Source organism: Durio zibethinus, chromosome 11 (assembly GCF_047325235.1).
Source record: "Durio zibethinus cultivar Kanyao isolate XHJ-2024 chromosome 11, ASM4732523v1, whole genome shotgun sequence".
In the NCBI taxonomy this organism is placed as follows: Eukaryota; Viridiplantae; Streptophyta; class Magnoliopsida; order Malvales; family Malvaceae; genus Durio; species Durio zibethinus.
Genome location: NC_143172.1, coordinates 24,380,346 through 24,402,312, shown reverse-complemented (window position 1 = coordinate 24,402,312; position 21,967 = coordinate 24,380,346). Strand labels below are relative to the sequence as shown.

Below are 21,967 nucleotides of genomic sequence, written 5' to 3'. Positions count from 1 at the left end.
TTTTTTTATATATATTTTATTTGATTATTTTGATAAAATAATATTTTAAAATTTAAAATTTAAGATTTAATTTAATTAATTCATACAATTATTTTTAAAAAATAATAATAAAATCTAACAAATTTAAAATTTAAATCACAAAATTTGTAATATTTTTTTTATCCTGATCTCCTTTATTAAAAAAAAAAAAACTCATTTTAGGTTTGGTATAATAGTTGTTACTCCGGTTCTTTCTATGAACAAGAGAGAGCCAAATCCCTTAGAATGTGAAGCTGAAATATAATTTAATTGGGGAAAACATATATCTCCCAAAAAAGTTGCTTCCAACTTAACATTTTTTTTTAATAAAAGAAAAAATAAACCCTAAAAATTCTCAATTTCTTCCCACTTGTTAATATATATATATATATATATTTGAAATTTACTTGTTGATATATTTAAATGTAATTATATAACCTAATCGTAATTTGTTTTTAACTTTATTTTAAGACCAAATTTATTAATTTAATATTTAAAATTTTTTCCAAAAAGTCTTCTGAAAATGATTCCTTTCCCCATTGAACTTTTTTACCAAAACATGTTGAATTAATGGATTGAGAATTGACAAGAACATCAAGTCCTGTTAAAAACTACCTTAATTAAACTAATTAGATTTGTTCTTATGTTATTTATCTCTATTTGCTTGTAAACAAGCATCATAAAAAGAATCCATCTTGTAATGAGTGTCTTAATCAAGTCATTAATTTGACCGTTAGTTTCAACAAATGCAACGACAAATTGCTGGAATCACAGCAATAATCAAGATTTTATACCCACAATTATTCTCAACATTTTCAAGTAATTGAAGCTGTCCATTTGATGATTGTTATTAGGGATTAAAATAAATGTGGGTTGGAGAAGGTAATACCTCATGAAAGAGATAGTGAGATTAAAGAAATAATGCAGCTGATGTTCTATAAAAATGACCTGATAGGCCTAACAACCAATGAACTTGGAATCCCAGTACCTAACCATGATGGCAGTGAAAATCACACAAGACTTGGGAAATTTCCAAAATGAGTGTGTTAATTGTGATTTCCCTTTAAAATTTCTTGATGGCATTGGCTTGTGGGTGCCTTAATCCCTTCAAATGCTCAACAAAACTACACTGGTTTTTTTGGTAGGCAATCAATCAGCTGGCAGAATTAGAATATTTGAGACAATTTTTATGGTTAAATTCCGTTGATGATGGGAGCAATTGACTTGTATAAACCTTAATTGTCTTCAAATGTTTCTTGTTCAAGATCAAGCTCTACTTGTCATAATTTATAGAACCAAGTAGCTCCTGGTAATCGAGCTAGATGCCAAATTCAAGTCTGTTAAAAGAGAAAAATATGATGACATAAGGGAAATAAGTGGAAATTCAAGAAATAAAGCCAATGGCAATGGCGAAATTCAAGGTTTAATGATCTGAAACAACTAAACGAACTAACAGTTTGTTTCGTACTGAATGAAAGAGTCCCCATTTGATCATCTCTTGTCTAATGTATTCAGAACAAAAACTAAAGGCCAAACTGCTCCCACCACACTAATTATTATGTCATATTTTTAAAGTCAAATGGCTGTAGTACTAATGAGAATTGAACTCGATTTTGGATTTACCATCCATAATTTAGTTACTATGCCCCATTAACTAGCTTTCCGCCCCCTGGAAACAAATCCTGAAAACTGCTCTTTCTGTTTTCAAGACAAAAGAACCAATTTAAAATCTTAAAATTTTCCCCTTCATCTATACTCATAATCAAATATGATATTTAAATAATCAGTTAAATAAATTAATGCTCAAACCTGAACTCCAATACTTTCTGTCCATAAAGGAAGAAAATATTATGTTCTTTTTCAAGAAAAATGTTAATGTGAAATGTGGTTCTGATCCAACCACTTTCTGCTTTGGCTAGAAATTCATCAACATATATACCTTTTCTTGCCATCTCAAAGCATGAAAATCTGGATTATGCCAATAAGTGGCAAAATGAACCCCAAACTAAAACCTAGTTCGAAAAAGCATCAACTCATTCGAATCTAATTTAATAAAAAAATAAAAAGTTTTATCTCAAAATGATCTAAAATTTTAAAAAAATTGAATTTGAATTGATCTGAATTTAAAAAGCATGTTAAAATAGTTACATTTTTCATAAAATCTAAAAAATAACTTAATTAATCAGAATTCAAATTTGGTTCAAACTCAAAAAATTCAAATTTGAAATGACTTGAATAAAAAAAAAATCTAAAGTCAAAATAACCCAAATGAACCAATCCCACCCGATTGCTACCTCTAGGTTTTTTTTTTTTCTTCAAACCTAAATTGGTATCTAATGGAAAGAATTATTGGCGGGTTTGGCAAGTGTACTAATAACTACGAAAATGCCATCGACAGACACTATAGAAGACCACGGTTTTTATTGAGAGGTGGGACATGTTTTTTTGAGGAACACTTCCAAACACATGTTTGGCCTGTTGAAGGACATGAACACAGCATGCCAAGCGTCTAAACAAGTACCATCTAGATATCATGCATTTTAAGGCAAGTGCAAAGCAGAAGTTACTAACCTGTCTGAACTTGAAAATGTTGGGGAAAGATAAAGAGGCTGATGAGGCCACATTTGATTTTTTTGGGCTTGCAAAGCAGGGCCATTGCAAAGAGGCCTTTGGGCTTTTTTTTTTTTTTAAAAAAAAAGAATAGAACATGAGATTGCGGCACCAGATGAACTTAGCATGGAGGGATGGTAAATGAAGGATCAAGGGAGGAGCAAAAAGTAACCGATTAAACCAAAAATAAAGCAGTGCATCGGGGAAGCATAGTGGATATAGTGGCATGAGCAGGGGTGGTAGAAGAGGCTTTACCGGTTGACAATAACCTGAGCCTGGTAATAATTAATTTCACTGGTACAAGGTCAGCCATGCATGAAGTCAACCGAATCTTGTAATGCAACAGCAGTTAGGGATGCCAATACAGTTTGAATTTAGAACAACTTCTTACCTCAATTTTAGATTTTTTTTTTCTTTTACCATCGGTTTTGCTTGACATTCCAACTTGGTAAGATTATGAACTAAGGTTTGAAAGCTTTATGAAAATCATCACAGCGTATACATTTATATGAGACATACAAGGCTATAAAGGCTTTCCGACATCGCGTTCACAGTAATTTAATCTAAATCCTTTCATTAGCAGATGAACAATCGAAGCTAAGAAACTTTCTTCTGTTCAATATTCTGACACTCCTTGATTTCAGCTTCTATCTTAGCTTTCAGGCGCGTGCCTAAAACCTGGATATGGTTCTGGAAGAATCACGCGCGTGCATAAAACCTAGATATGGTTCTGGAAGAATGATTGAAGAACCTGGCACCAAAATAAACTAAACTGTTTAGAATTTTGAAAAATTTGGCCCATGCAGGTTTCGAACCTGCGACCTTCGCGTTATTAGCACGACGCTCTAACCAGCTGAGCTAATAGGCCATTTGTTAATTTTATAACAACTTTAATATTACTTCTTTCCTTTTATGGCCAGTAAAAAAGAGTGGATGCAAATGAGTGCCTCATCCACTTTCCCTCCCACCTAACAAAAGTAGCATAATCCAAAATCCTAGTAATAAAACTACTACATTCAAAGCAATGGCTCAAGCAATCAGGAGCTTCACAATTACAAAACCATGCATCCACAGTTATCTTCATGCTACCAAATTGGGCAACTACCCATCTTCAAGATTGGTAATACTATACCTCTCACCATCCTTTCGCAAGCTTTTCAAAGTTTTTGTCATTGGTATTAATAATCATATGGTTATTTTTTGCATTTGCAGCTTAGACAATGCTCAAGCAGTAGCAGGCTTTTCAATAATGGGTGGCAGCAGGTAAGTATTTTAACTGCATAGACTCTAATTAATCCCATATTTATAAATTTATCTTTATTTCCACTTGTTCTTAACCAAAGAAAGGGAAGAAGCCATTTATGTAGTGATTAATTTGTCCAGATTTTACATCATTACCATATTGAATTTTGTGATATATAACATAGACTGATGAAGGAAGCAAGAGTAGAAGAAGGGGAGCTTTAGTTAAAGTGAATGCTTTACCAGATTGGCCTCTAATGGCAGTTTTTGTTCATAATCTGCAACAACTTGATGCCCAAAGAGAAATAATAACCAATAAATCTATTTGGCATCTGAGTGATGAAGCCATTAAAAACGTTTGTAAGTGTTTCATCATCATTCACATCGATTAATGATTGATGCAGCCATACAAAATATATCTCTCCTCAATTTGAATGCTTATATACAAAGCTGAAGTATTTCTTTTGGCCCTGCTCTGTAGATGCTTTCTACATCATGTTCACTTGCTGGGGATGTTTGTTTTTTGGCTCCACCAAAGTACGCACGTCTATTGATTTTACTCGTTCAAATTCATAATTCGTCGCTTGTTTTTGTATTTTGAGCTTAAAATCTGATTTATAAGAGCATGATGTAGGATCCATACTATGATTCCGAAGTATACAGGAAAGATGGGGGAGATGGTACTGGACATTGGGTTTATGAGAAGGTATTCTCACTTAATTTCATCGCTTAATTTCCTCGACGTTATAGCAATTCAATGATTTAACTTATATCCTAAACATGAGGCTGATATGGTCCTTAATTACTCTTTTCAAAACGATATTGAGACACCAATTTGTACATTTTGCCAAAGTATCAAATATGTAATTGACTCTTTAGCTTTTAAAGTACTGTTACTTGACTGATTGAGGTTCGAACTAAGGACTCTCAAATCTGGAACCGACTATAGTACCATTGTTACTTCACTTTCAATTCAGTTGTTGCAGTCCATAGATTTATATGTTGTTGACTGAGGTTATGGAAATGCATGCAGCAAGAGGACATTGAAGAATCTGCAAGGGCAGAGTTGTGGCGTGAGGAGCTGATTGAGGAGATTGAACAGAAGGTTGGAGAGCTGCGAGAATTGGAAGAAGCTGGCCGCAAGTAGAAGCTTATATATTGAGTTGATTTTTCATGTTTATGCATTTTTACTTTTCTCCATGATAAAAAAGAACCATGTGAAACATCACTGTGTATTTTTTTTCAACCTTGATAAGCTTCCTCTGTCATTGACGGAATGAAGCTAAACATCAGGAAATTATTTTATGGCAAACATTTTACATGCTGGAAATGAATGATTGTGGACTTGATTTTAGTTCAAAAATTATTTCTAGAACATATAATTCTCCGCAGTATTCCAGAGAGTTTTATTCTCTTGAATCCATGTCCAAAATACAAGAAAGCAGCCAGGATCAACAAAAGTTGCTGCTGGAAATTTGCCTAAGAAACAACAATGAAAAACAGATAGAGAAATCAAGCAAACGTAAACACACAGGAATTTACGTGATTCGAGCTTACGTCCATGGAGAAATAGATCGTATAGTATCAAGAAATTAAAGTACAATAAGATCTCTCTTCATGGTTATCCAAACCAATCCAAATTGTGAGACTCTCTCAATAATCTCGCAAGTCATAATAGAAATTAAACGGTTGAAGCTGTCAATGCATCAAGAGCCTAGAGTCCTCAATCAATCAGTTTGCCATGAGCATGTCAATAATTTTCACTCAGTATTCTAATTAGCTCTAGTGATTATCTTCAGCATTCAAATTTCCAATCTCTTGCATGCTATCTGCCTTCGTAATTACATATAGGCCGCAGTGAGCCCATCTAGATCTAGCAGCAAACATTGATCGACAGCCCAAAATTCCCAGGCAAAATCTCCAAATCTGAGCAAACCCACATTGAGAATATCATATCACTTTTGAGGTCTCAGCCTCCAATGGACCATAAGACCACTTGGATAAGTCATGAACTTATCATTTTTTTTTTCGTGATTGATTTATTAGTTATTAAGATCATACAATCGGATTTAAACCTCTTTCTTTTATCTCTTCGTCAAGAATTATATGGTACGAGATAGTATGAGGGTTGTAAGTAGCGAGTTTATAAAAGAATTGAAGGCCATGAACTTTTCCACTAGTCACTGCCTCAGCTCCCTTGCAAATTATATACAATCAAGAATATATACAGCAAGTAAACTTTCTTTCCCTGCAGCCTTTCACTGCCTAAGGCTTCTCTCTTTCTCCTTTCCTTGTCTGATCCATGGATGATGGAAGATGTTACCCTTTTTCTTCTCTTTCCGTCGCTTCTTCCTATTTTATTTCTCTCACTTTATTTTACTTTTCTCAAAATACAAACAAAATTAAATTAAATAAAACAATTGAAAATTTTTCAAAAACCCATCCTTAAATTAAAAAATTTTATTAATATTTTAATATCTCAAATCGATTGGACCGAACTTTAAATTCTTTATCCAATGCGACTTGGACAGGTCTAGAATCTATGACTCTCATAACTATGGCGTTATCGTTGCCCAACTTCTTATCTTTAGCCTACCATTGCATGCTCCAAATAACAGTAAAGTCTATCCTAAATTTTAGTGTAAAATTATTTGAAGTATGAAAAAATCAGTTGGGTTCTATTCATTATTTTGGCCTATATTTATTAGTATCATTTACACATGTTGATTTCACTTGTAAATTATGAAAGTCATATTTGTGAATTTTGATTAAAGTTTATTAAAAACTAGAGGACAAAAAAGATAATGGAGGCGAGACGAACAAAAAATTAACCTATGATTTAGTATTTTCCTTTTTTTCCTTTTCTTTTTGATTTTCTTAACAAAAAAAAAAGAATATTTTTTATAATTGGGTGAATCATATTACTAAAAATTTAAGAGAAGAATAATTTAATTGTAATGTAATAATAAGCTAACAAAGTTTATTTTTTATTTTTAACATTTGTTTCAATGATAAATGTATTTTTTTATTTTTTTGCCTAAAAATAAATATATTTTATTACATAGGGATGGCTAGATAATAAATAAATGAATATTTAACATTATCCGATCCGTTTATGTCAAATTCAAATAGTTATAAATAAATAATTAATGAATTCAAATAAGATATTTAATATCTGTAACGGATTTGGAGTGAATATAAATAGTATCTTTTAAATATTTAATATTTGAATTTTTTTAAATTTTAATAAATAATAATAAATATCCAAATTTGTATTTGAATTCGTTACTTGTTTACATATAAAATATATAAAATTTTATACTTATAAAAGATTTGAGACTTATAAAAATAACTTTTATTTATTATTTATTAAGAATGAATTTGAATTTCAAATTAAAATTTTATTTATTTCATATTTTAACAAAATTTAAATAAATGGATATTTTAATTAATTGAGATATTTAAATGGATAGTGCTTATTTAAACAAATTGAAATTTGGATAATGATATTCAATTTAAACAGATTTGGATATTATAAATATTAAACGAATTTAAATATGAATATTTAAGAAATAGTAGATCCATTGCCATTTCTATTATTAAATCTTCAATTTTAAAGTTATTTAACAAAAAAAAAAAAAAACAAAATCATGGGTGCATAATTCTTGTTATTCAAAGATCAGGATTAACCCTCTTTCTACTATCGATAAAAGAATCATGAAGATTTGGGAAATAATTAATACCTATAGTTATTTCCAATCACAACAAAAAAAAATCTAATTTCCCCAAAATATATGCTATAATTAAAAGACTTCATTGAGTTAATTATAAAACTAACAAAGTCCTTTAAATTCAAAATATAGGATTTATTTATTTTGTTATTGAACAAAGAAATCTTAGATTAAAATGATTTCTAATTTGCACTCAAATTATAGTTAATATATGTTGATATTTGATGTATTTGCAATAGCAAAATTGTTTTCAATTACTATTATAGTTAATATGTAGACCATGTATATCCAATTGTTTTTTTCATCCAACTTCAAAACAAGAACTGTGTTTGCATATGCAAAAGCAAAATTGTTTGGAGTTCCATCATCACTAATGTCGCCATTCCTTTTACCGTCAAGCCATGGACCCAAATTATGGGCTTTAGAATTAACGATGAATACATACATTCAACCTCAATATCTTTATCTCACGTTGAGAATGGAAAGAAACTCTCACTGATTTTTTTTTTTTTTTTGGTCTTGCATTATCCTTCTATAAATTTCTCTGAATAAATAAGTTGTGCAAATCAATTCAATTTCATTTGATATAGCAGTGCCTATCTATTACAAACAACATGTTGCATCAATTGCAACATCACTTTCAAGCTTTCAAGCCATTGGGCCTTTTTTTTAATATTTTGGGAGGGCTTTTTTTTTTTTTTTTTTGTAATATTGTCATAAGTGTCATCAGCCCTTTTTTCTGGTTCTAAATTAACGATCTTACAAGATTGAGATGCACACGTGCTAGATAATAAATTTGAGTGACATGTTGGATGAAAATTTATTAATGTGATTAAATAAAAAATTAATTTAATTGATTAATACAATCATTCAAAATGATATCTAATAATTCTAAAATTTAAATTTAAAATTTCTATTACCTTTTCCGTATCTTCAATCTACAATTTTTTTTTTTAACCAAAAAAATTATTAAGGTGATTGAAAATATCTTATCTCATTTTTTTTCTTTTCAACAAAGAGAAAAAACCATTATAATTTAGACCCAAGATATATAGGTGAAAATCTCAATCCGAATAGCAAGTGTCAAATTACATAGAGATAAAAGGAATTAAAATTTGAACAAACAAACCCTTAAAAAGGTGGATAATTATAAATATACCATATAGCAAACTTCATCTTTCAAGATTGAGTATTGTTAGGACACATTTTCCCAACTGTTTTACAGAATTAATTGGTCAAAAAGACTCAATACTCAAAGATTGAAAATTTATATTTGGTATATAAGATTATAATAAAATAAGATAAGATGATAATATAAATAGGATTAGATTAAATAATGTCATCATATTTTGTATTTTTATATATGAAATGATTATGATAAAATAATTTATTTATCTTTCCTTAAAGTTTATATAATTTTTAATGGTATAATTAGAGATGTAAATTTAATCATACAAATTAAAAATAATCCTTTCCATTTTAGGAAAATTGAATAATCCTATGTCAAAATAATATTAATTCTCTTTATAATCTATATCTCTCTTTTTAGATATAAATAAAATATAATATAAGATAATTATCATTTTATCCTATCAATAATCTTATGTATTAAACATGATTAAAATGGATAAAATATCGATAAAAAGATAAACTTGCGGTTTAAATTGGCTATGCAAGATTTTTTTCAAGTAATTAATTAGGTTATGATAAATTTGAATTTAAGAAAAATTATTTTTTCACAATCTTTTAATAAATTTGAATTTAAACAATAAAAAAGAGGAATAAACTTTTTTTTTTGTCATCTGCGTCAATCATTCATGGATAATTATATTATTAAAAATATTTTTTTGAAACTAATTAAAATTTTACTTTTTGGATTGATTTTTTTTTTATGACTAACATAATAAAAGCTTTATTTTATTTAAATTTGTAGCATATTCAAGTAATTAATTAAGTTATAGTGCCCTTTTGTTCGAGATTTAGGAAATCTTAATTGAATTCTTATTGAAAATGGGAGGTTCAAAATTTTCAAGATTTTTAAATGGTATTTCAAGATTTTTTTCAAGTAATTAATTAAGTTATGGTGCCCTTTTGTTTGAGATTTAGGAAATCTTAATTGAATTCTTATTGAAAATGGGAGGTTCAAAATTTTCCATTTAAGGAGTGCTGCATTGAACTTCTACATAGTGATTTTTCACATGGAAAACAAAGGGCGATAGAGTTTTTCTTTTTCCAAAATTATAAGCATCAAACCAAAAAAATGGATAGGATTTAAAGTTGATCAATCTTGAAGTTTGAACTATTATAATATCTTAAACTTAATTTAATTGATTTTTTACAATTATTTTTAAAATGTGATATTTAACATATTTGTAATTTAAATTTTAATATTTATTATCTTTTTTTATCTTCAATTTCTTTTGTAAAAAAAAAAAAAAACTCTTTTAAAATACCATTTGCAATTTGATTATTTAGATCCCATCTAGTTGACATTTGTACATTTTTATTATAATGTATTTTTATTTTTCATAATTATCATAAAAATATATTAATTGCAAGTAATTAATAATAAATGGATACAAATGAGTACAACCAAACCTAATTTTCTTCAACCAAACGGGAAAGAATCCATGGAATAATTGAATATGCTACAAATTTAAATAAAATAAAGCTTTTATTATGTTATTCATAAAAAAAAAAATCAATCCAAAAAGTAAAATTTTAATTAGTTTCAAAAAAATATTTTTAATAATATAGTTACCCATGAATGATTGACGCAGATGACAAAAAAAAAGTTTATTCCTCTTTTTTATTGTTTAAATTCAAATTTATTAAAAGATTGTAAAAAAATAATTTTTCTTAAATTCAAATTTATGATAATATTTAATTACTAAAAGTTATAAAAAAAGAAAATCAAATGTTAAAAAGGCAAGAAATAAATAAAAATAAAAGACACTTTAATTCTCTTAATAGTTCTAATTAAGGCTAAAAAAAAATTCTTTGAATTAAACCTGCCGAGGATTGAACTTTTGGATTAGTCCCACTCGGATTATTATTTAAATAATAAAATATTTTTATTTAATTTTAAAATTTTTAATTTTTTTAAAAATTGAACCGTTTATATCCATTGAGTTTAAAAAAAAAATTTTAAATGATGAACTGAATCTAATATAATCCATAAACAATTTTATTTTAAATTTTTGTATATTCTTTATTTAAGGATTTTTTTAAAAGGAAAAGTTTTTACAGCTTGTACGTTTTTCTGTTGAATTTAGCGGATCTTATCCAAAATTTGAACTGCAAACACAAACTTGGTACGCGGTTTGGCCTTACCAAAAACAATGATTCCTAAAATATAGAAAAAAAAAAAAATCCCACAAATAAAGCATCTCTAATTAAACTTTAAAAAGAAAAAGGATAAGACACCGTCTCATTATCCTCAGAAATTAGTTTATTTACATATCGGACACTAATGAAATTTGGTGTCAATTCTCCAAAATATTTTCTTTATATATTTCTCAAGAAAATGGATAAACTTAAATCCAAATCATTCTGACCTCACTTAACTCTCACCCTTTTTATTCCCAATAATTGCTTATTCTTCTTGTTCTTCTTCTCCTTTTGAGCTTTGAAGCTTTTGAAACAACAAACGAACCCATTCTTTCTTCTTTCTTTGTCTCTCTGATCACCCTCTTCAGTCAAAAAGAACATATTTTTTGTTCAAAATCTTCAATTTTGGTTGATTTTTAGAAGTGGGTCTTTTTTTTTTTTTTTAAGTTATCAGAGGATTTCATGGCCTGTTCATTGAAGTGTGGTTCATATTTGTCTCTGTTCAATGAGACTATGTTGGGTTCAAATTCCATTAAGGCTGGCGGGTTTAGCACATCATTGAGTTCTTCAGAGTCCAAGGATTTAACATCAAAAAGGTTTCCTGTTTTGAGCATTGATTTTTTGGGCAAACCACTAGTTGTCCAAGATCAGAAAGGTTCAAGAAATTGGAGGCGAAAACCTGGAAACAGATTCTCTGTTCAAGTATGTCAAAATTTTGCTTTACATTTAGGATTTAAAGGCCTTTTTTTTTTTTGTTCTTTCTAGTTTTCTATGTTGTGCTCCAAACTGATGTTAAATCAATTGGTTTTCCAGGCAGAAACAACCTGTGTGGCCAAAGGTGTGAGATGGTGGGAGAAGAATCTTAGACCCAACATGGTGAAGATCCGCTCGGCAGAAGAACTTGTGGGTTCATTGCAAAATGCTGGTGATAGATTGGTTATTATTGACTTCTATTCACCTGGTTGTGGGGGCTGCAAAGCTCTGCAACCTAAGGTATATTTGGTCATTAGAATAACTTTTAGTAGTTATGGTCAGATCTTTCATTTTAGGATTGTTTATTCTGTATTCTCTAAATTTGAGCTTATTTTTCTTTCATCTGAAAGGAATTGGAATTTATCCATTGGTTTAAGGAACATATATTTGAGTATGGCAAGAAAGATTAATAGTAGTACTAATTTTTTTAGAAAAAAAAATCTAAGCTTCAATAAAATGGTGAAGAATATCAAAATTGATTTGTTGACAGTGGCTTATGTTTGTAACAGATCTGTCAGCTTGCTGAACAGAATCCAAATGCGATTTTCCTAGAAGTTAACTATGAAGAGCTAAATAACATGTGCCAGTGTCTCAATATTCATGTCTTACCATTCTTTCGGTTCTATAGAGGTGCTGAGGGGCGTCTATGCAGCTTTAGCTGCACCAATGCTACTGTAAGGATTTTATTGATTGGATGATATTCCTTAATTTCTTGATCGTAAGCCTTAATAGACCCTGTTCACTACAGATTGTAAATGTAAAGTTTTTGTATTGCAGATCAAAAAATTCAAAGATGCATTGGCAAAGCATGGAGCTGATCGATGCAGCCCTGGCCCTGCAAAAGGTTTGGATGAGTCCGAGTTGATGAAATTATCAAGAGCTGGTGAATTATCGACTAATTTACAATTACGTTCCACATACAAAGAAAGAATGGAGGATTTGCTGATGAGAAGCATGGAACTGTCTGGTATCTTGAACAAAGCAGATGGTAATAAGATGAAGCTTGAAAAAGAGGCTGCTCTGCTATAGGTTTTGATTTATTATCAAGCTCAACAGAGATTAGTTATGGAAGTGGAGTAAAGTGGCTCCAGCCTCCAATCTTGATGTTGGAACTTCTCTTTTTCTAGTTGTATATATCATTAGCTGGGTTTTTCATAAGCAGGCTCCTGGGTTTTTTGAGTTGAGCCCTGCCAAATTTTTATCAAGGAATTGTTATATGATAGTAGTATGAATCTATAATGTTGTCATAAACAAGAGTTTGGTACCATTTGGAAACTGTTCAAGTTCCACATTTGATCTACATTACTTCTTACTTTTCCTGCAAATCCACTACTGAATTGGTATGCAATATTAAATATTAATGCAATTCTCGGGGATTTCATATGCATAACATTGATCATTGCAAATATTTTTTGGCCATTTACAGCTGTATATGACCTAACTTACTATAAAGTTGAAGTTGCATTCAATACCCAAAGTACTTTTGCATAGTTTTCTCTGTCTGTGACACCTAAAGAATAAGCTTTGGAACTGCTAGGAGTTCCATTTTTGGGCTTATCAGATGACTATGGACGATGTTTTTGGATGTAAGATCACATGGGATCCCACTGGAATCCAAAATTGTCAATGAGTTGAGAGGATCATTGTAAATTGTCGGGGCCAACCACAAGCATTAGTGTGCTCTTGTTTTTCAAAAAATGAAGAAAAACACAACTTTCTAGTGTTCTTGTCATTTCTTCTACATATAGCAACAAAACAAACCAAATCTAACACTAGGTCCAATTAAATTCATTCAAGGCCTTAACACTGTTGGCAATTAGATTTTTTTTTTTTTTTTAACAAAGAAAGAAAAAAATTACATGGCAGACTATCCAAAGTTGAATTATTTGGTCGGTGTATCCAAATGTATTAGATTTATTTGGTCGGCGGATTCAACAAAGCCTAAATACGTAGTAGACTACCAAAAGTTGGAAATTTCCGTTTTCATGACATGCAGCAATCACGCAACGCAAAATAAAATAAACAAGTTTCAGTGAAAAATAAACAAAATGAAATCTGAAGATTAAAAATGTCTATCTATTATGATAGATCACGCAAATGATAAAAACTCATGTAGCCAACTGGATAAATGGTTGGGCATGGCATGAATCATGATAGACCATCGAAAGGGAATAGCGACAACCAGGCAGTTAAGAAGTTATATTTTTGTGGAAAAAGATGAGGGTCCCGGATGCCCCATTAAACAAAGTTGAGTTTAGGCAGATAAGGGCGGCAATACGAGGATAAATCAGACCCCAAATCAGAGTCGACCCCACTTGGATATAATGTGGTAACCACTTATCTCTTCTCCCTCGGGAAAGAAATTTGTGGATGAAGTTTTTATTTTTTAAGTTTCTTGAATTTACTTCTGAGATTTAACTGTTAAAGTGAGCTCTGGTTTTCTTTTCTTTTTTTTTTTTTTTCTGATTAAAAGGAAAGAAGAAACCTTATTAAAAGTCATGATCAGAAAATGAGTAGAGATCAGACCAAATTCAGGTTAAATTGACATCCATTACTTAAATTTTGGTCATTGTTGGAATGAACAGAACATGAACAAGTACAAAACTAAAATTTAAATCAACAAATTTTTTTTTTGCATTTTTATTTTTCAAGTATTTTAATATTAATAACTATTTTTTATAAACTTTATTTTTAAAATAAGATTCACTTTACATCCAAAATTTTTTCTTTTTCTTTTCTTTTTTTTTTTTAAAAAATTTTAAATTTATATTTTATAAAATCCATTTAATATTAAAAGTATACCATGCATTTGCATTTTTTTATTATTTATTATTTATTATATTTAATAAATATTTTTTAGATTTTAAGTTTTTTTTATCACCCCAATACAAAAAGTACGTCTCCAATACAAAAAATACATTGTATTAAATAAAATTTTTTTCTTTTAATCTTTTCTATCTTTTTTTTAATTACCTTTTTTTCTCTTTTTAAATATTTATATATTTTCTACCTTAACTCTAGTAAATATTTGATAATTTTGTTTTTTAATAATATATCAGGCGACAAATTGAATGTTTTAAAAAGAAGTCAACTTGAATCCGAAGCACATTTAGAATAATATTTTAACCTCTTTCGAAATATATTAAAATTTATTTAATTTTTTATGTATATATATTATATTAAAAATTAATTTTTACCTTATTAAGTTAACATTTAAAAATATTATCTACCGTCAATATGAAATTTTTTAATTTTTTAATTTATTTTTTATCAGAAAAACATTCACATGTCACTTTCATTTTTTTTCTAATTAAATAAATTTTATAAAAAATATACAACTACAAAACAAAAAATTTTAAACTGCAGTTGATATTTTTCTCGTGATAATAATTTATCATTTGATTTCTCTGGTCCGGGCAAATTTAAACATTCGGGTCTTAAATCTTGCACAAACACGTTCATATTAGCTTAATGCCAAATAATAAATTCAATAAAAATAATTTAATCTCACTTTAAAAACAATCTATCCGTATTTAAATAAAAAACCCTTGAATGCAAATTGCTTGAAAAACCAATTTCTAAAATTCTATACGTACTCTAAACTTACTAGAATTTGCAAATCTTACGATCTGTTTGGTTGATGCAGTCCAGAGGTGACTTATCACATATGGAGAATAGAAGAAAACCCCGGAAAATTTTTCAAGCCTTCATATTCCATAAAGAAGTGTATCACATGAGATGCTCTTGGAGCCCAACATGTTATCATGCTTCAACAAAAAGCACCATTCAAATCTCCGTTCTTTATAACAATCATTAGGCAATTTTCAACCCAAAAAAGCCTTGGAAACAAAAGCAAAACAACAATCCCGAGGCCTAAAATTAAGGATTGCAACATTGATAAAATGAACGGGTCATCCAGGATAGAGGAATCAAGGATAGAGAAATCAAAGCTAATGGGTAGCATGACCATCCAGGGTCGAGGAACATTATCATGTCAATTTCTGATAAATGAGGCATTGGAGTAAATCCAAAGCCTCCAAGAAACACCAAATATCAAAACCTTTCTGAAAAGCTGAACAGTTTATGGCTTTCTATCACTATAGATATAAATATTATGCATAGCACAAATGCATCACAAGATCTGAATAACATCCAAGTTATTCAGATACACTATAGATACAATGACCAAGCAAGCACAGCAAAGCCTCAGATTTGCAGACGAACATCAAAGCTTAGAAAGCCATTCAGTCCGGAAAGATGGTATTTCTTACGGATATCCTCATAGGCCACTGATTCTAAAAGATCTAAGATGAACTTTAGAAAAAATGTATGTCTATTGCCTGGCCCAAGATGTAATGACAGTAACACTGCTCCACAATGCCAATGGTATATGCAACCATACATTGATGGAGGAACTCCACAGTGGGAGGACCTTCAACATCGATGAAAATTTGTTAATGTGACGATTAACTTGGAATATACAAACATAACATTTTTGCCCCCATAAAGACAGGGATAGAACCCCCTCGTCACACTGGTGTTAGTGAAAAAAAACAAACTCAGAATTTAAACTGCAAAGTCGGAAATTTGGAACACATGAAAGAAAACAGAAAAATATGCCTCAGATTGAAGTCTTTTCATTGCGTTTACTTAAAGTATATTTAACACCATCATCAGCAACAGAAAATGACAATAATTAGGTATTAAATTTGTACATGTAAGACTCACAATGAACAATTAAAGCAAATTCAAGAGATTTTCTATGGTCCGTCTCAGAGGTAGTGACAATTATCAGGTATCATCATTATTTGATCTGATAATACGTGAATTAAGATGTGCATCATAGACAAACCAATATCTTTCTAGTTAAAAACAACAAGGATCATTGGCATATCAAATCAATGGTCCTTAGAAACCCTTCATCTATAATTTAGTACTAAAAAATTTATCAACAATTGTAAAGAGATAATAAAACCAATTTATTTTTGTGCATCAGAGAGATTCCCATGCATAGACAACTCATCATCCTCCAATGAGTACTGATGTCCCTGTCTGTTTTATCTTCACTTGCACAAAATTCTAAAAGAATAAACCAGATTTTAATGGACAATCAAGAAAACTAGAACAAATAGAACATAAAATTTAGGCACCTAAGTGATACAAAGATTACAGGAAGATCTGCTTTAATCACTGAAAAATCATTGCAATTCTATAGTCTAAAGCCATCAGTGGCACCCAGAAAAGTAAATATTTATAGCAACAAAAAAAGAGTCCCATTCTCTTAATCATCAATCAACGTAAGTTGAGAGCTTTAATGGGCAAAATTCACATAAAAAAAAGACTAATCAATAAGGGAGAAAATCATAGCATTGCATCAGAGAGATTCCCATTTAAGACTAAGTCATCAATCACCCAAAGAAGGGAGTGCAGATGTCCCTGTCTATTTTTATCATCACTTGCGTATGAAATAAACAATATTCCTAATATTCAAGGAAAACCCATTCTTATAATAGCTTGAAAAAGCATCAAAAACTCTAATTTCTGCGAATAATTACACACGAAACATTCAAAGAAATAAGCTGATTGAAAAACCAATCTCAATGTAGTATCAAGGAAATAAAAGAAGTAGCCTTTTATGCCTCAGATTTTATTTATTTCAAAGAGAAACATCTCTCAAAGTATATTTAATACCATCATAGGCAAAACAAAAAGGCATAAACAAGATCCCAAAGAAGGGGAAAAAATATGAACCAACATATTTGTTAAAATTTTGGGAAAGGATCAGAAAAAATTAGAGCTTTATATCAGAAGCAAAAAAGAATTAAATCATGAAGGAAAATCAAACGGTTTTATAAGATTTGTAGAAGGAACAAGATGGTGGTGCAGGCAAGAACAGGATTTAGGGTTTGTTTTGGAGAGAATGGTTTTGGGGATTGTAGGGTTTACGTGGATTCTTTATATACAGCCGGCGAGAAGCGAAGGAAAACATCTAGGGCATGTTTGAGGAGCCCTGGGCTACATACATGACGAACCAGCCCATATTTTTACACATTGGTTCGGGCCCATTGGATTGGGAAAGATTTGTTATTTCTCATTAGCCGTTGGGAACTTCGCTTCTAAATTCTATAAACTAATTTTTTAAAATTTAGAGTTGGCAAAACAGATTTGAGTTGGAGTTGTTTCGGATGTTGTTTTTACATTGGGTTTAATTATTGTAAGCCCATATACAAATTATTTCGAATTCATATCACTTCATATTTTAATTATTTTTTATTCGAATTTAATTAAAATAATATTAATAATTAAATTTCACATTTAATATTAACTTCAAACTATTACGAGTTTTTAATTATGGGATTTCATTATTAATAAATGAAGAAGAGGACGTAAGAAATTATATATTTATTTTGAAATGTAAGAAATGATACTTGAATCACAGTCTTTTTTTTTTTCTTTTTTTTTTTTGTTGATTACGACTTTGTTTGCTTTTTGTTGTGTTAGTTTTATTAATCTAATTTTTAAAATGATTAATTTAATAATATTTTACTGTAATTTTGGTTTTGATGAAGACTATGTTTGGATACATATAAATAAAAAAAAAGACAGAAAAGTTTTTTTTTTTTAAATATATATTTTTTTGTTTGGATAATTAAAATTAATAAAAAAAATTATAACAATTATTATTTGGATAAATAATGAAAAAAATAATTCATTATAATATTTATTTATAATTATAATTTTTTTATAAAGTAATATATAATATACAAATATATATACTATTTAATTTGTATAAATAAATTTTTTTAAGTAAAATGTATTAATTTATTATTGATTTACTTTTAATTTTGAGTTTAATTTAGTCTTTTAATTTATTTTGATAATAATTGAACTTATTTTATTATTAAAACTTAAAAAATTATAAAATATTTATAAACTGTAATGTTATATAAAATATTTATAAAAAATTATGTTTATAAGAAGTATCAGTTATATAATTAACTCTAATATTATAATAAAAATAGAATATAATAATATTTTTATAAAAATAAAATTTTTTTATTTATTTTATTTTTTTTTTCAAATTGAGATATTAAAAAAGTAAAATTTGCAACAAAAAAAATAAAATTTCACCTTTTTTTTAAATTAAAAACTTATTTAAATAAAGAAAAATTTTTTGAGTTCATTACTTTATTTTATTTTCTTTTCTTTCTCCTCTTTTCAATCCAAACACATCGTAATGTCCAAATCACAACAATATCTCATTTCTTTTTAAAGGCAAGTGAATCGTACAAGAAATAAAAAGCTTTCAGAAAAAAGCTTATTACATGCATATATTAAAGTTAACAGATGGCTGTTCATGTAAGTTTATCTTCTTTTCAGTTTACAGCTGCCATTTGCAATTGCAAATGATGAAGAAACATTAATTCCTTTGAGCCCCATACTTGTTACTATGAGTATGAGCTAGCCACGATGTTATTTTCTAGATTCTCTGAAAGTGAAACCATTTTTATCTGTTGACATGTAGGAGAGCGGTTGTTCAAATCTTATCATCACTTTTCTTTGTTCGGTGATTATTCAATCTAATCACTTTTGTCTTTGTCAAGATTGATCAACCTGCAGCCTCAAATTCGGTAATGGGAAAAAGGATTTGAGATCAAACTTTCCGGCATTAAGTTGGCTTCTAGAAGTCACTTCAGATTCTCATGATAAACAGGTCAAAGATGAATTCTTTTTAATTGTTAGGTAAAAAGTTTTTAATAATTAATTATTTAAGATAACGATAGATAAAATCAAATAATTATAAGAGATAATAATTTAAATAATTTAATTTAATCTATTTATATTTACCAATAAAAAAATCATTAATTATAAAAAATTATAAACAAGCATTAAAAATTATAATCAATATCAAACAAACATTAAATTACAAATAAACATTAAATTATGAATGAAGAAAACACTCATAATCAATATCACTCTCTTATTCTCTTTTAATTTTATAAAATATTTTAATATATATATATATTCATGCATTATATTTCTTATTTTCTTTTAATTCACTCAAACATACATACACATAAAAATCATCATGTGCACTGTAAATTTTTTTACTTTTTTTTAATTTACTTAAACATACATACCTGTAAAAATTATCTCAATTTTTTTACATTTTTTTATATATAATCCGATAAAAACTCTACTTATATATAAGCATATTAACTAACTTATCAAAAAAAAAAATTTAATGTTTTTGTTGTAGATCTTTTTATTTATTAAATAATATATAATTAATTTTAAATAAAATTTTTATGATATTTGAATCAATATCAACAATTCTATTACATTTCATTATCTCAATCATTAATCAAGCAAAAAATGGCGAAATTAATAATGTTCATGATAACTACAGTAAAAAGAAAAAGATTCTGCCGTCCGATTTCAGTTTTCAGAAACATGACTACATGAAAATACTGCCTTCCCTTTCCTTTGCACAGAGAGAGGTGAAAGTTGATGGTTACGATTTTCAGGTCTCTTTGCATTGATCCGGGTTTTAAACAGGGCTAGCTTTTTCAGGTTTGTTTTTGCTTCTTATTTCAGTTGAAAGAAACGAAACGGTGGTGGGGCATAAGACAAAGCTAATAATAAAATGGGTGTTTTCAAGGATCGGAAAAAAACAACGGCCGACAGCTAAGGGCAATCTACGTGCTATCCTACAATCAATCCACTTCAAGTTGCTCTAATGAGCTATGTATGTGCAATTGGCAACCGGCAGCATCCACTCCACCCCATTTAATTTTTTTTCTTCTTCCTCTTTCCATCCTCATTTTCATACTCTTTTCTTCTTTTATTTTTCTTTTTAAATTATATATGCAAAATGTTACTTTTGGTCATTGAGTAGATGAATTTGGTCATGAAGTCCCAAGCGGATCCATGTTTTGAAATAAACTGTTATAAAGTGTTCATGGACATTCTCAAATTAAAAAAAAAAAATTTCAAATTTTTTTTTAACATTCTTTAGGATTTTAAATTGATAAATACGTTAACAATATTTTATATATTATAAATAAATATTTCAAAAAAAAATTTTAGATCCGCCGTTGCATAGAGCTGACCCTGTGCGGCTCAAGGGTTTAATCTTTCTAGTGTTCAGTTCAGCTATTATTCAAAGTTTATAACAACTCAAGGGAAAATTTTACAGCAATGCTATTATGTTCTGTTGCTGCTGGTGAAAAGTAATGCCTGTGAAAATATGATGAATTCATAATAGAACGAATTGAACAACGAATAAGAAACAATGAAGCCTAGAACGAAGCGACCGAGTAGTGCTGAGAAATAAAATATGAGAAATAATTTTATATTAAAAAAATAAATATAGATAATTAAGTTTATTCAAAATAAAAAGATAAATATGTTTAAAATAAATAGTTTTAAATATTTAAGAATATATAATTTTTATTTATTTAAAATAAATAATTATATATGTAAAAAAATATTTACCTGTTTATAAAAAATTCTTTTGATTTTTTGTAAATATATAAAAATATTCTTGAAACTCTTTTTTTTTTTTTTTCTAATTTCAGAGTTATTTTATAAAAATTTTGCTACAAAAATTTTTTATAAAAATTTAATGATCTTGTAATACGTAGATGAATACTTAATGAATTAATTTTATTAATATAAAATATAATTAGATTTTATATTTATTACTTATAATTTTTTATACATTTATTAAGTAAATAATACTATAAAAATAAAAAAAAATATTTAAAAAATAACACCATTACATGTCTTGGATTTTTTTTTTTTAAATTCAAATTTATCAAAAACAATAATTTTAGAGTTCAAGTGTTCGCTCTAATATGGACGATCATGAACCACGGTGGGGAGGTCAAAAGTCAACTACCAGTACTATTACTATCATTGAATCCATAGTTGCCTTCGATTTTTTATTCGTTGATTATCAATTTTCCCACCAGCCAAACAGATTTGAGAGGTGAGAAATCATTCGGCTTTTGAAGTACAGTTTTGGCTAAGATTGAATAAATGCAAGATATATAACAATAAATGAAGTTGTGGTCCTCCCAATGTAACCGCCTTTTAATCAACATACATCACCGACACTTCACCCATGTGCAGGTGCAGCCTCACTCTATCCCCTATTTGTCTGCTACAGGGGATTTTCCTGGAAAATAATATATGGGTCAAATTTTGGTTTGTCTTGCTCAAATTTTCACATTTCTGCCACACGTTTTTTCAAGTCCTTATAGACGGCTATACTACAA

General features: G+C 28.6%; 2 protein-coding genes and 6 non-coding genes across 9 annotated transcripts; 2 read left to right on the top strand and 6 right to left on the bottom strand.

Annotated features, from left to right (window-relative positions):
- Positions 1–3,422: 3,422 nt before the first annotated feature.
- On the bottom strand, positions 3,423–3,496 carry TRNAI-AAU (transfer RNA isoleucine (anticodon AAU)). The gene has a single exon. It is a non-coding gene; the product is annotated as a tRNA-Ile (tRNA).
- A 94-nt stretch (positions 3,497–3,590) lies between these two features.
- Positions 3,591–5,204, top strand: PNSB4 (NDH dependent flow 6). The gene is made up of 6 exons (XM_022882240.2): positions 3,591–3,748; positions 3,841–3,891; positions 4,056–4,230; positions 4,352–4,407; positions 4,505–4,576; positions 4,904–5,204. The coding sequence occupies exons 1-6, from the start codon at positions 3,653–3,655 to the stop codon at positions 5,015–5,017; spliced, it is 564 nt and encodes a 187-aa protein (XP_022737975.2). The 5' UTR covers positions 3,591–3,652; the 3' UTR covers positions 5,018–5,204.
- Positions 5,205–11,075: 5,871 nt separating this feature from the next.
- LOC111289843 (thioredoxin-like 1-2, chloroplastic) lies at positions 11,076–12,961 on the top strand. 2 transcript variants are annotated; one of them, XM_022881189.2, is made up of 4 exons: positions 11,082–11,633; positions 11,745–11,924; positions 12,194–12,358; positions 12,462–12,961. In XM_022881189.2, the coding sequence occupies exons 1-4, from the start codon at positions 11,394–11,396 to the stop codon at positions 12,711–12,713; spliced, it is 837 nt and encodes a 278-aa protein (XP_022736924.2). In that variant the 5' UTR covers positions 11,082–11,393; the 3' UTR covers positions 12,714–12,961. The 2 variants fall into 2 exon arrangements, with proteins under 2 accessions (XP_022736925.2, XP_022736924.2); XM_022881190.2 differs by lacking the exon at positions 12,194–12,358 and having other exon boundaries at positions 11,076–11,633.
- A 2,924-nt stretch (positions 12,962–15,885) lies between these two features.
- Positions 15,886–15,973, bottom strand: LOC149516209 (small nucleolar RNA SNORD96 family). The gene has a single exon (XR_016346749.1). It is a non-coding gene; the product is annotated as a small nucleolar RNA SNORD96 family (small nucleolar RNA).
- A 324-nt stretch (positions 15,974–16,297) lies between these two features.
- On the bottom strand, positions 16,298–16,367 carry LOC149516208 (small nucleolar RNA Z267). Its single transcript, XR_016346733.1, has one exon. It is a non-coding gene; the product is annotated as a small nucleolar RNA Z267 (small nucleolar RNA).
- Positions 16,368–16,670: 303 nt separating this feature from the next.
- On the bottom strand, positions 16,671–16,758 carry LOC149516207 (small nucleolar RNA R44/J54/Z268 family). Its single transcript, XR_016346740.1, has one exon. It is a non-coding gene; the product is annotated as a small nucleolar RNA R44/J54/Z268 family (small nucleolar RNA).
- A 294-nt stretch (positions 16,759–17,052) lies between these two features.
- On the bottom strand, positions 17,053–17,147 carry LOC149516206 (small nucleolar RNA R44/J54/Z268 family). Its single transcript, XR_016346741.1, has one exon. It is a non-coding gene; the product is annotated as a small nucleolar RNA R44/J54/Z268 family (small nucleolar RNA).
- Positions 17,148–17,316: 169 nt separating this feature from the next.
- LOC149516205 (small nucleolar RNA Z267) lies at positions 17,317–17,390 on the bottom strand. Its single transcript, XR_016346732.1, has one exon. It is a non-coding gene; the product is annotated as a small nucleolar RNA Z267 (small nucleolar RNA).
- Positions 17,391–21,967: the final 4,577 nt, after the last annotated feature.